General features: G+C 37.4%; 1 protein-coding gene across 1 annotated transcript in view; it reads right to left on the reverse strand.

Moving 5' to 3' along the window:
- LanA (laminin subunit alpha) overlaps nucleotides 1–13,303 on the reverse strand; it is a 1,178,005-nt gene that overhangs the window by 393,951 nt on the left and 770,751 nt on the right. Inside the window, exon 41 of the mRNA XM_090374120.1 lies at nucleotides 10,909–11,096. Within this exon, the coding sequence (XP_090230246.1) occupies nucleotides 10,909–11,096 (188 nt within the window). The remainder of the gene's footprint in view (nucleotides 1–10,908; nucleotides 11,097–13,303) is intronic.

Below are 13,303 nucleotides of genomic sequence, written 5' to 3' on the forward strand. Positions count from 1 at the left end.
TATCCCATTTCCCTGATAACAGAGTCACCAACAATAACTATCTCCTGTCAGACCAGTGCATTGTGCAATGGGGTTGTTGCTATGCTCTCTGATGCTCAAGTGTGATCTCTGGCATTGAGTTGGACAGCTGAGAGCTTGGTGGGCCCAATTTTAATACCTTCAAGGGCATCCACCCTACTCTTGAAGCTCTCATAAAGGCACATCACGCTTTACTGGCACCTCGTTTCTTCATGTTCTGCGCATCGAGCACATATAAAGACATCCTTCATGGTTAAATGCTCTGTTCCAGAGAAAATCTGCAAACATTGCATAAACAGCACATTTCTTCAAGCCATAATTTGTAGGAGAATTTTCCCCTCCAGTTCTCCCCTGAGCCATAGCACTCCCACTGCTTTGAGCCCACTGTTTTGCTGCTCTAGTCTGGGGTATGATTTCTATTTAAATTCAATGCAATTGAGAATATTACACTAAAGTAATATACTATTACTATACTAATATAATTCACCAGTTATGTAGCAATGGCATAAGCCTTATGCTTCCTTGCACCATAAGGCCATTACTAATACTAATAATATTTACCAGCCTATCAAGTTTACATTATTTGTACTATGCTATACCATTACATTTCTAAAATAATAAGTTTACTTTAATAGATAATAAAATTATCTAATAAATGCCAGCCTAAGTGGTTCCAACTATCAGGATACCTATTTACCCCAATTAAAACAATAAAAATAATAGCTATGAGATATATTTGCACCAAATCACTGATACAAAGGGCCTATGTATATGAAGTCACGACTTACAAACATCTCTAGCTAAATTTAAAAAAAAAAGCTTACAAATGTGATTAAGACTATTAAACTATTTATTTATTGAATTTAGGACATAAATTTTTTACAAAATTTTTTTTACTTTTTGAGTTCCCTTGACTGCAAAGTCAAATGAACTCAAAATCCTTTGACTTTGCAGTTTTGCAATATAGGAACATAATTTTTCATCTATGGCTCTCCTCCTACCACAATGAAAAGGCAGATTTTCAAAAGTTATACACCAACCATTTTTTTTTTTTAGAACATTTACTTATTACCTGTTAATTAATAAATGGATTTAGTGCTAGTATTAGATGCAAGGTTAATCAGGCTTATTCAGCCTTTAAAAAAAAGTGAAAATCATCTTGTTTTAGTTGGCATGTCTAAATTTGCAAGAGTTGCTGGTCATTTATTTAAGCAATTAACAATCATTAATAAATTTTTTTTACATTCGAACTACAATTATTCTTCAACTGTACAATCATTAAATTTCTGAATTAAGTTGTTATGGGTTTAAGACTATGGGTATACTTTAATAGATAATAAAATAATCTAATTAATGCCAACCTATGTGGTTCCAACTATCAGGATACCTATTTACCCCAATTAAAACAATAAAAATAATAGAATTCCCCTACACACTGGCCTCAAGACTTTCACACTTTCAAAAATCGACCTCCCCAGGAATGTTTCTTCATTAAATGGTTTTGTTGGAAGAGGGGGAGCTTCAAACCTTCATACAATGCTCTACCATCAAGGGTAAAGTGAAGGGTTTTTGCTTTCGTTAAGATGACTACTGTGGTTTGAGAAAGTATTTAGGTACATTTTTTTTTTTGGGGAAAGTACTAGGGGACAAGAATATTCTATACCTGATCAATACGATGGGACTATTCTATACGGTGGGACCAACTGATGATGTTGCCAAAAGCAAATTCAAAATGGGAAGCATTCAAAGAATTAATCTTGGATGCTACTAGGCTTTTCATACCAACTAAGAAATACTGTTCGAGATTTAAGCCTAAATGGATATCAGATGAACTAATTAGCCATGTGACAGAGAAGAAAAATGCATCGGATACATATAAAATAACAGGTGACACAGAAGTCTATAATAGATATAAACAGGTTTGTAACCAAGTCACAAAAAAGTTTAGGCAGGCGAAGGCAGATTATAAGAAATCTTTGGCAAAGGATACAAAAAAAAACAGCAAAGAGTTCTTTACTTATGTAAACTCTAGAAGGAAGGGGATTAATCACATTGGTCCTCTTGATATCGATGGTTCAACTGTCGCTGATCCTGCTCAGGTAGCCAACAAACTAAATGAATATTTTGCATCTACATTCACACATGAGGAGTTATCAGGGAGGGGAATGCCAGAGGTGAATTAAATTCTGGCAGTAAGCTAGATAATCTTGTAATAACTGAGAGTAAAGTGGAGGAGAAATTGCTGAAGATAAACATAAGAAAGGCACCAGGGGTAGACGGAATCTACCCAGTTATATTAAAGGAGGCAGCAAAGGAAGTAAGCAAACCCTTAGCCATAATCATGAGAGCTTCCTTGGACTCAGAGGAGGTACCCATGGACTGGAGATGTACAAATGTGACCCCAATCAACAAAGGAGGATCAAAGGGAGACACAGGTAATTACAGATCTGTTAGTTTAACTTCTGTTCCAAGGAAATTAATGGAGGCACTGGTTAAAGAAGCATTGCAGGATCATGTAGACAAGACTTCAATTATAGCTTGGGTTTGTTAAGGGGAAGTCTTGTCTGACCAATTTGATTGGATATTATGATGTAGTCACAAAGGAACTGGATGCAAAGAATAACTTTGATATCATATATTTGGATCTTAGAAAGGCTTTTGATACTGTTGAACATGGAAGACTGCTGCACAAATTGAAGCAGTGTGGCATTGGAAGCAAATTACTGCTATGGTTAAACGGATGATTGAGGGAGAAGACAGAGAGTGGTAATCAATGGACACTTCTCTTTGTGGACTAATGTTATTAGTTCCTCAGGGTTCAGTGTTGGGTCCATTGTTGTTTTCTGTATTTATAAATGATACTGATGATGGTATATCAGGCTTAATGTCCAAATTTGCAGATGGTATGAAGGTTGGTAGGATTGTTAATGATAGTAATGACAGTACGTTGCTGGAACAGGATCTAGTAAAGTTGAGCAGATGGGCTCAGCGGTGGAAAATTAAGTTTAACATTAACAAATGTAAAGTACTATATATGGGAAGCAGTAACCCCAGAGTTATTCTCTGTGGTTTACTCTGTGGTACTACACTGACAGTGGTAGAGAATGGAAAGGACCTGGGAGTAATTGTGCAGGCAGATATGAAGTTTTCTGAGCAGTGCAGACGGTCTGCAAGAGTAGCTCATGGTGTCTTGTCAATGATACACAGGAATATTTCTAGCAGGGATATGGAGGTGATTATCCCCTTGTATAAGGCAATGGTCAGGTCGTAGGTCTGGAGGCCTCGAGTATATAGTGTTGTTTGTTTGTTATTTAGTTTTTAGGAGCATTAGCAACTAAAGCCATATTGCTCCGGGATATGCGGTGGTCATTCCCTGACCTTTCCGCATCCTCTGTATTTGGTGGTGATGGGCTCGAACCCCGGTCTAATCCAGAAGCATGTGCTACGCACTGCTGCTCCTTCCCACCTGGCTACGGAGGCGCCTCAAGTATATAGTACCTTGAGTACTGTGTACAGGTCTGGAGGCCTCATTTTAAGACGGATGTAGAGCTGTTGGAACGAGTACAGAGAAGGGCAACAAGATTAGTGAATGGAACAAAGGGTTGCTCTTATGAAGAAAGGCTTAAGTTTTGCAAATTACAGTGTCTGGAGGATAGGTACCTGCCAGGTGATCTGATTGAGATGTATAAAGTCTTGAATGGTTTGAGCATGCTCAATGCTGATGGGATTCTTCTACTTGCCTTAGAGGGCATAAATTGAAATTGAGGAAAGACGGTTGTAGGATAGATGTGCATAAGTTTGCGTTTAGCCAGCGGGTGGTTGATTGGTGGAACAAACTTCCATTGTAGAAGTTGATAGCTTAAATAGATTCAAGGCAGAAAACAAACGTTTGGAGCAAGTGGATGGGTGAAATAAGGGGGTTTTTTTTGGCTGATGCTATATAAGCTTGCTTTCTTGCATCATGTGCCTTTGCTAATGCTAATAACAGGGAGTGATCACAGAGTTTTAAGTTGGATGATAAGGAGAAAAGTGGCAGTTATTAAAGGCAATGGAATGGATTTAATTTAAAGAAATGCAATTATGATAATTTAAGGTGCTATATTGCCTCTGTCAACTGAGGCACTTCTGTAGCCAGGTGGGAAGGAGCAGCAGTGCGTAGCACATGCTTCTTGATTAGACCGGGGTACGAGCCCATTACCACCAAATATGGAGGATGCGGAAAGGTCAGGGAATGACCACCGCATATCCCAGAGCAATATGGCCTTAGTTGCTAATGCTCCTAAAAACCAAATAACAAACAACAACAACTCTCAACTGAAGAAATAGTACGCAGAGCACAAACACATTGGAACACTTTTAAAGCTATAGCCATAAAAATCTTGAAAGCAAGCATACCATTAAGAAATATAGCATTAAGATGATGCCAAGATGGATGAATAGTGTGCTGGCCAGTCTAATAAAGAAAAAATATATGGCATGGGACAGTTGCAGAAAAATGAAAAGTACTGAAGCTGATGTGTAATAGTGCCACAGAAAGGGTTAGGTTGGCAAAGACAGATTATGAGAAATCACTGGCTAAGAAAGCAGAAAATGGGGACAACGGGATTTTAAAGTATGTGAAAACTAAGAGGAGCAGATAAGACCCTTGTGTGAAGGACACGGGAAAGTCTTAACTTACACAGCTGATATTATAGACAAATCGAACAGGTACCCTACATCAATATTTACAAAAATAAAGACCCTTCATGATAATAAGAAACTGTGTGAGGGAAGCTGGAAAGCATGAAATTAGAGATAATGAAATTTCAGAAAAGTATTTGTTAGAAAAACTTTCAAGTGTAAAAGGATATAAGGCTCCTGGAGTTGATGGTATACACCCAGTTATTTTGAGGGAAGCAGGAAGAGTGTGCACAAGACCATTAAGGTTAATTATGAGGGTAACTCTAGACACAGGATAAATTTCCTTGGATGTTTGTAAAGTATAAAGATCTACTCATACCTTCTAATAGGAAAATTCTTCAGCACGACACTCACATCAAATTGATTCAATTAATACATTATGTGAAAGTACAAAATTTATAACACGATATTACGCTTTAAAAATATTGTTAATATATACAAGTTTCTTAAAAACTAATCTTGTGTTCACTTTCCATTATCTACTCACTGCCAAAAGGAAGAGCAAAAGTGTAGTCGATATACATCAACCCAACCAAAACTAAACCAAGCAGCAATAACAGAAAGGAAACTGAAGACAATTGTCAAAATTACTTAAAATAATTTTGAATACACTTCTTTATAAGTGACTAGGTTATTTCAGTATGATCCGTGCTCACAAGAAGTAAAGTGACACACTTAACATCCACTCTCTTATATAATAAGATTCAATTAAAATTAGCGTTCCGTGATGAGATTATTAGCATTAGTAGAGGCATATGATGCAAGAAACCAAGCTTATGCAGCATCAGCCAGAAAAAAAAAAAAAAAACACTTCCACTTCAAACCTCTATTCGTTCGAAATACATGTCCAGCTGAGCCTTAAATTTATTTAGGCTATCAACTTCCAAAACAAGGGATGGAAGTCTGTTCCACCAACCAACTACCCACTGGCTAAAGACAAATTTCCGAACATCTATCCTACATCTGTCTTTCCTCAATTTGAATTTATGCCCTCTCATGTGATTATTCTGAGCAAGAGGAAGAATCCCATCGGCATTGAGCATGCTCAAACCATTCAAGGCTTTATACACCTCTATCAGATCACCTCGCCAGTGCCTAGTCTCCAGACACTGTAATTTGCAGAACTTAAGCCTTTCTTCATAAGAGCAACCCTTTGTTTTATTCACTAATCTTGTTGCCCTTCCCTGTACTCGTTCCAGCAGTTCTACATCATTCTTGAAATGAGGCCTCCAGACCTGTATACAGTACTCAAGGTGTGGCCTGACCATTGCCTTTTACAAGGGAATAGCAAAGTAAAGTAATCACCTCCTTATCCCTGCTAGAAAAATTCCTGTATATCATTGAAAAGACATCATGAGCTACTCCTGCAGCTCGTCTGCAGTGCTCAGAGAACTTCATATCTGCCTGCACAATTATCCCAAGTCCTTTTCATTCTTTACCACTGTCAGTGTAGTACCACAGAGTTGATACTTTGCCCAGGGGTTGCTGTTTTCCATATGTACATTTGTACTTTATGTACTTTACATTTGTCAATGTTAAACTTCATTTGCCACCTCTCAGCCCATCTGCTCAACCTTTACAGATCCTGTTGCAGCAGCATAGCGTCAGTAGTGTCCTTAACGACCCTGCCAACCTTTGTATCATCTGCAAACTTGGACATTAAGCTTGATATACCATCATCAATATTATTTATAAATACAGAAAACAATAATGGACCCAACGCTGAACCCTGAGTTACTCCACTAATAACATTAGTCCACGATGAGCAGTGTCCATTGATTACCATTCTCTGTCTTCTCTCCCTCCCCTTTATCCATAGCAGCAATTTTCCTCCAATGCCACACTGCTCCAATTTGTACAGCAGTCTTCCATGTGCAACAGTATCAAAAGCCTTTCTAAGATCCAAATATATGATATCAAAGTTATTCCCTGCATCTAGTTCATTTGTGACCACATCATAGCATCAAATCAAATTGGTATTGGAAAGACTTTCCCTTAACAAAACCATGCTGTGTCCGAGCTATAACTGAAGTCTTGTGTAGATGATCCTGCAGTGCTTCTTTAGCCAGTGCCTCCATTAATTTTCCTGGAACAGAAGTTAAACTAATAGGTCAATAATTACTTGTGTTGCCCTTTATCCTCCTTTGTGAATTGGGGTCACATTTGCACATCTCCAGTCCATGTACCTCCCCTGAGTCCAAAGAAGCTCTCATAATTATGGATAACGGTTTGCTTACTTCCTTTGCTGCTTCCTTTAATATAACTGGATAGATCCTATCCACCCAGGGTGCCTTCCTTGTGTTTATCTTCAACAATTTCTCCTCCACTTTACTCTAAGTTATTACAAGATTATCTAGCTTACTGCCAGAGCTGAATACATCTCTGGAATTCCCCTCACTGCATAACTCCTCATGTGTGAATGTCGATGCAAAATATTCATTTAGTTTTCATTTATTTTTGTTAACCAATGTAAATAGTGCTATTTACACATGCGTGTTAAGGTCCACAAGTAAGAAATAGTGTATGGTCTATGTACATTTATAGAGTTAGGGTTTAACTTCATTTCAAGTGTTTTGTCTATTAAAAGCTTTGTATACTCGTATTGTGTATTAATTACGCTTGCCTTTAAACATAAAAACATGGTTCAAGTGGATGGCATGAAAGGAAAGTTCATCTGTAATAAATCTCATGGATTTCATTAAATAAAATTCATATGAGACTTAAATTCACTTTACAGGAGGAGAAACCGGTAGAGAAATCTATAAATTTTCTTAACTTTGCATTAACAAGAGTCAACAAGAACATACATTTTAAAATATACCGCAAACCAACACAGGAAAATTTTTACACTATTTCAGTTATCATCCCTTTACTTATAAAAGAAGTATCATTTTCAACAAATTTTATAATGCATTCAGATATAGTTCTACATAGCTCTTAAGAATGAACTCAGGGAACTCTCTACAAGATTTTTGAACAGAGGATATACATTAGGTACAATTGAGAGTATTCAACGACAGGCGAAACAAAAATCAGAATTGGTTTCATTTAATGAGAACACTACACAAAAATACTTTATTAAAGTCTGTTACATACAACAGTGGTATAAACAATTTTTAATATTTTTAAAAACACGGAATTTAAAATTGTTGCCCAGCCCATAACTAAACTCCACACAGTATTGAAGATGAGGAAGACAATTACAATCGTTAGCATGCAATGAACCAACACAGTCTATAACATTGCGTGTGGGAAATGTAACTCTTTTTACATTGGTTCTACCAAAAATTATCTTTTTATGTGAATTCAACAACACCAGGCATCTCTGAGGGCGAAAAGGACAGGTGCATCTATACTTTACTTTCATGCCATCCATGAGAACCAAGTTTTTCTTTTAATGGGCCAAGAGAAATTAATACACAACATGAATATACAAAGCTCTTAATAGCCAAAACACTCGAAATGAAGTTAAACCCTAAATGTACATAGACCATACACTATTTCAGACTCATGGACCTTTACGCGCATGGGTAAATAGTACTATTTACATTGGTTAACAAAAATAATCTTGTCATGGATGTTGTTGTTGTTATTTGGTGTTTTAGGAGCATTAGCAACTAAGGCCATATTGCTCCGGGATATGCGGTGGTCATTCCCTGACCTTTCCGCATCTTCCGTATTTGGTGGTGACGGGCTCGAACCCCGGTCTAATCAAGAAGCGTGTGCTACGCACTGCTGCTCCTTCCCACCTGGCTACGGAGGCGCCTTGTCATGGAACACTAATTTTAATTGAATCTTATTATATAAGAGAGTGGATATTGTTAAGTGTGTCACTTTACTTCTTGTGAGCACGGATCATACCAAAATAACCTAGTCCCTTATAAAGAAGTTTAGTCAAAAATATTTTAAGTAATTTTGACAATTGTCTTTGGTTTCCAGTCTTTTATTGCTGGTTGGTTTAGTTTTGGTTGGGATGATGTACATCGACTACGGTTTGCTCTTCCTTTTTGCAGTGAGTAGATAATGGAAATTGAACATCAAGACTAGTATAATTTTTAAGAAACCTGTATATATATTAACAATATTTTTAAAGCATAATATTGTGTTATTAATTTAGCCTTTCACATAATGTACTAATTGGATCAATTTGATATAAGCGTCAGGCTGAAGAATTTTCCTATCAAAAGGTATGAGTAGATCTTCATATTTTACAAATGGAAGACTACTGTACCAATTGTAGGAGTATGCCATTAAGTGTAAGTTGCTACAATGAATAAAAGGATGGTTGAGTGGGAGAAGATAGAGAGTGGTAATCAATGGATACTGCTCTTCGTGGACTAATTTTAACCCCAACACTGAAACGTGGAGTCCCGAGGTTTCAGTATTGGGCCCATTGTTGTTTTGTGTATTTATCAATGATACTGATGAAGGTATATCAGGCTTAATATCCAAGTTTGCAGGACATTAAAGGTTGGCAGGGTTGTCAGTGACAGTATGCTACTGCAACAGGATTTAGAAAAGTTGGGCAGATGGGCTGAGAAGTGGTAACTGGGTTTAACATTGACAAATGCAAAGTACTGCATATGAGTAGCAGTAACCCCAGAGAAATGTACTATATATGTGGTACTATACTCAGGGTAGTGGAGAATAAAAAAGACCTGGGGTAATTGTGCAGTCAGATATGTTTTCTGAGCAGCGCAGACAGGCTGCCAGGGCAGGTCATATCAATAATATACAGAATTTTGTTAGCAGGGATAAGGAGGTGATTATCCCTTCATATAAGACAATGGTCAGGCCATACCAGGAGTACTGCATACAGATCTTGAGGGGCCTCATTTTATGAAGGATGTAGAGTTGCTAGAATGAGTACAGAGAAGAGCAACAAGATTGGTGAGGGGTACAAAGGGGTGCTCTTACCAAGAAAAGTTTAAGTTCTGCAAACTGCAGCATCTGGAGACTAGGCACCTGTGAGGTATCTGACTAAGGTGTATAAGGTTGTGAATGGTTTGAGCAAGCTCAATGCTAATGCAATTCTTCCTTTTGCTCACATTACGAAATTTAAATTGTGGAAAGACAGTTGTTGAATAGATGTGCGGAAATTTGCCTTTAGCCAGCAGGTAGTTGATTGCTGGAACAAACTTACATCTGTCATTGTGGAAGTTGATAGATTAAATAAACTCAAGGTAGAACTGGACAAACTTTTGGAGCAAATCAATGGGAAGTGTTTTTTTTTTTTTTTTTTTTTTTTTTTTTTTTGCTGATACTGTATAAGCTTGCTTTCTTGCATCATGTCTCTACTAATGTGCTAAATTTTAAATAACTAATACCCTTGTGGGGTTGAATTAACAACAGTAGAGGGAGAAATAGAGAATTTCGGAGTTATGATTTAGTTTAAGTTCTCCAAACAGTGTGTACAAGTGGCAAGGAAGGCCCATATTGTCCTATCGATGATTTATCATACATTTTCTTGTAGAGATGGGGATGTCACAATTCCACTACATAGGCAATTGTATGGTGATGCTCGGAATATTGTGTTTAAGTATGGAGATACACCTAAAGGAAAATAGTGAGCTTCTTGAATGGGTCAGAAGATGGGCAATGCATCGGGTGAGATTGGCAAAGAGATGTCCATATCAGGAAAGAATTTGAATAAGTGAAAGATTGACTTTGGTAACTAAGAACTTTAGAGGAGACTGGATTGACACATATAAGGCCCTGAGGAGAGAAATTAAAATGTATGATTCCAGAACTAGTGGTTATAAATTAAAATTATGAGGGAAAAGATTTAGACTGAATTTTAGAAAGTTTTCTTTTAGCCAGAAAGTTGTTGATTACTGGAATATGTTGCCTCCATGGGTGGTTGAGGATGACAGTCTCAGGTGGTTCAAAGGTCAAGTGGATAGGAACCAACATGAGATGGGTGTCAAAAAACAGGGTTTTTTTTTTTTTTTTTTTTTCTTTCTTTCTTTTTTTTTGGATTATGCCTCGGGATTACGTGAAGTATATGGCTAATACTAGTATTAAAACATGAGGTTGTAATTAAATTTATATCAGTATAATAAATTTTATACTCCTATGATAACCTTTTTTTAATATAATGTATATAATTAGTATAAAATCAGGTGTATAATGAAAAAAAATTAAATAAATAAAATAATAATTGCTATCGATTCCCTAATTTATAGCAAAAATATATAAAGAATGATTTACTTCTACTTCTATATTTCTGCTTTCTTCATTCCAAGCTTGGGCTTCTTCTGATATGTGAAAGGCATTATGACTGTAGTTAGAGAGTTCTTCAAGAAGGCTCTCCAGACTGTTCAGACGTCCTTTTAAATCATCTAGTAATTCATTATTTGAAAGAGCTGGTATGCTGAAATCTCTGACCTGTTCGATTACTACAAGAATCATTAGAGATTAGTAAATAATTATATAATACATAATAATTCAATTAATCTATAAACTGTGATACAAAGACTTGTATTAATTGAAGAGCCTTAAAAGGAAAATGAATTTTACTGTACAGGTTAGAGCAGTACCCTCAGTTTCTACACCGATGTAAAAAACGATATTTGCAATGAATGCATCATTCTTCGATCCATTATTGTTTTTCTATTAATGTTTTCATAGCATAAATGAAATCAACTCATGCTAAACCAACTCCACTACATGATATGGGTTGATAATTTTTTGTGGCAAACCTAGTTTTCTCACAGTTATGTACAAAGCTGAGGCCACTGGGCTATGTTGTACAAAGCTGAGGCTACTGCTTTATGTTGTACAATAGTAGTCGTAGTAGTAGTGGCATGTGATGCAAGAAAGAAAGTGTAAGAACTTATGCAGCATCAGCCAAAAAAAAAAAAAAAAAAAAAAATCACACCATTCCCTCCAAAAGCATGTCCAGTTCCTCCTTAAATTTATTTAACCTATCAACTTCCACAACGACAAATGGAAGTTTGTTCCAGCAATTAACCACCCGCTGGCTAAAGGCAAATTTCTGCACATCTATTATGCGATTAATCGAATAATAAATTAAGAAAAGACAGATGTAGAATCTGTCTTTTCTTAATTTGAATTTATGCCCCCTTAGGTTCGTAATCTGAACAAGTGGAAGGATCCCATCAGAATTCAGCGTGCTCAACCCATTCAAGGCCTTATACACCTCAATCAGATCACCGCGCAGGTACCTACTATAATTTTTAGTGCTTCTCACCAACCATTGAAGTAAAAATGGAAACCAAAATCTTAAAAAGTTTATGTTTAAGTTTACGATAAATTTACAGTAGATCAAACAAAATACGATTATACAAAATGTTACTGATAATAAAATACTGAATTGATAAAATAAAACAAATGTAATTTACAGTGAATATACAAATAAAATGATAATAAAATACTGAATTAAAATGCAATAAAATATACTAGATTAAAAGCGCTAAAATAACTGAAGCTTTCAAAGGCTTCTGCCTTCTTCCTCAACAGTGTACTTCTATACTGCGGTGCCTCATTAAATACCAGCAGGTTCACGGTGCATCTCACGTAAACGTGTACTGTTCCCGTACATGTTGGAACCGGAAGCAGCTCGGGAGCGTTCCAGGCGAAAATGTTCATCCCCTCCAAGGATTACCGCCTCAAAGAGGGGATGAATGCGTGTACCCCTGTCTCTATTTATATTGTTCCCAATAGAACTAATTCGTAGGCTCTCGAGCCACTTGCGGTCCCAAAATCTATGCGCCCGATCCGTTTTTTTTTTTTTTTTTTTTTTTTTGTAGTTGTTGGCGCATCGGCTTCTGTGGCCATAATGCACCTCCCAAGGTTTTTTTTGCAGTACTTTGATCCAAGCCCGAAGCGGGATTCGAACCCGCGACCTTTGCGTTGCTAGGCAGCGCCCGATCAGTGATGACTGCTTCGTCCGGAGAGATATGATGTTGCTTCTCCCAAAAATGTTCAGCTACGGCGGATTTACCGTAATCCGCATTTCTTATTGCGTTTGTGTGCTCCCCCAGACAATCTTTGAGGCGTTGTTTTGTTTCCCCCACATAACACTCCCCACAATCCGGGCACTTGATGCTATATACGACCCCACTTATATTTTCGTGTGAGATGGGGTCTTTCACCTGTGACACGACCGTGTGCAGCTTCCGACCTGGGAGCTGCACACAGCGCGTCTGGTAATTCCTTAGTATACGAGCTATACGCTCGGTTAAACCCGGATAGTAGGGAACGTATGCGGTGGCTATCGGTGTGAAAGGCTCACGTCTGCTCTGCCCTCCACTAATATATTTCTCTATGATCCTCTGGGGGTACCCACACTTCAAAAGATCCACCGTAACACGCTCATACTCTATTTTTCTGTCCTCTGAGGTACTACAATGCGATTTTGCCCTATCTACTAGTGCTCTTATCACACTGTTCCTGTGATGGTTGGCCTGAGCTGAGTTGTAATGTGAGTATTGGCCTTTGCACATAGGTTTTCTAAACACTTTTGTTTTCAAACACTGGCCTTCTCTACAGATCAACACATCCAGGAACGGCAAAACCCCTCCTTCTTCTACCTCAGAGGTGAATTGTATGAACGGGGAGAAGCTGTTAAGAAAATTCAACG

This window comes from Mastigoproctus giganteus, chromosome 5 (assembly GCF_048544385.1).
Source record: "Mastigoproctus giganteus isolate SK-2022 chromosome 5, ASM4854438v1, whole genome shotgun sequence".
NCBI classification, from domain to species: domain Eukaryota; kingdom Metazoa; phylum Arthropoda; class Arachnida; order Uropygi; family Thelyphonidae; genus Mastigoproctus; species Mastigoproctus giganteus.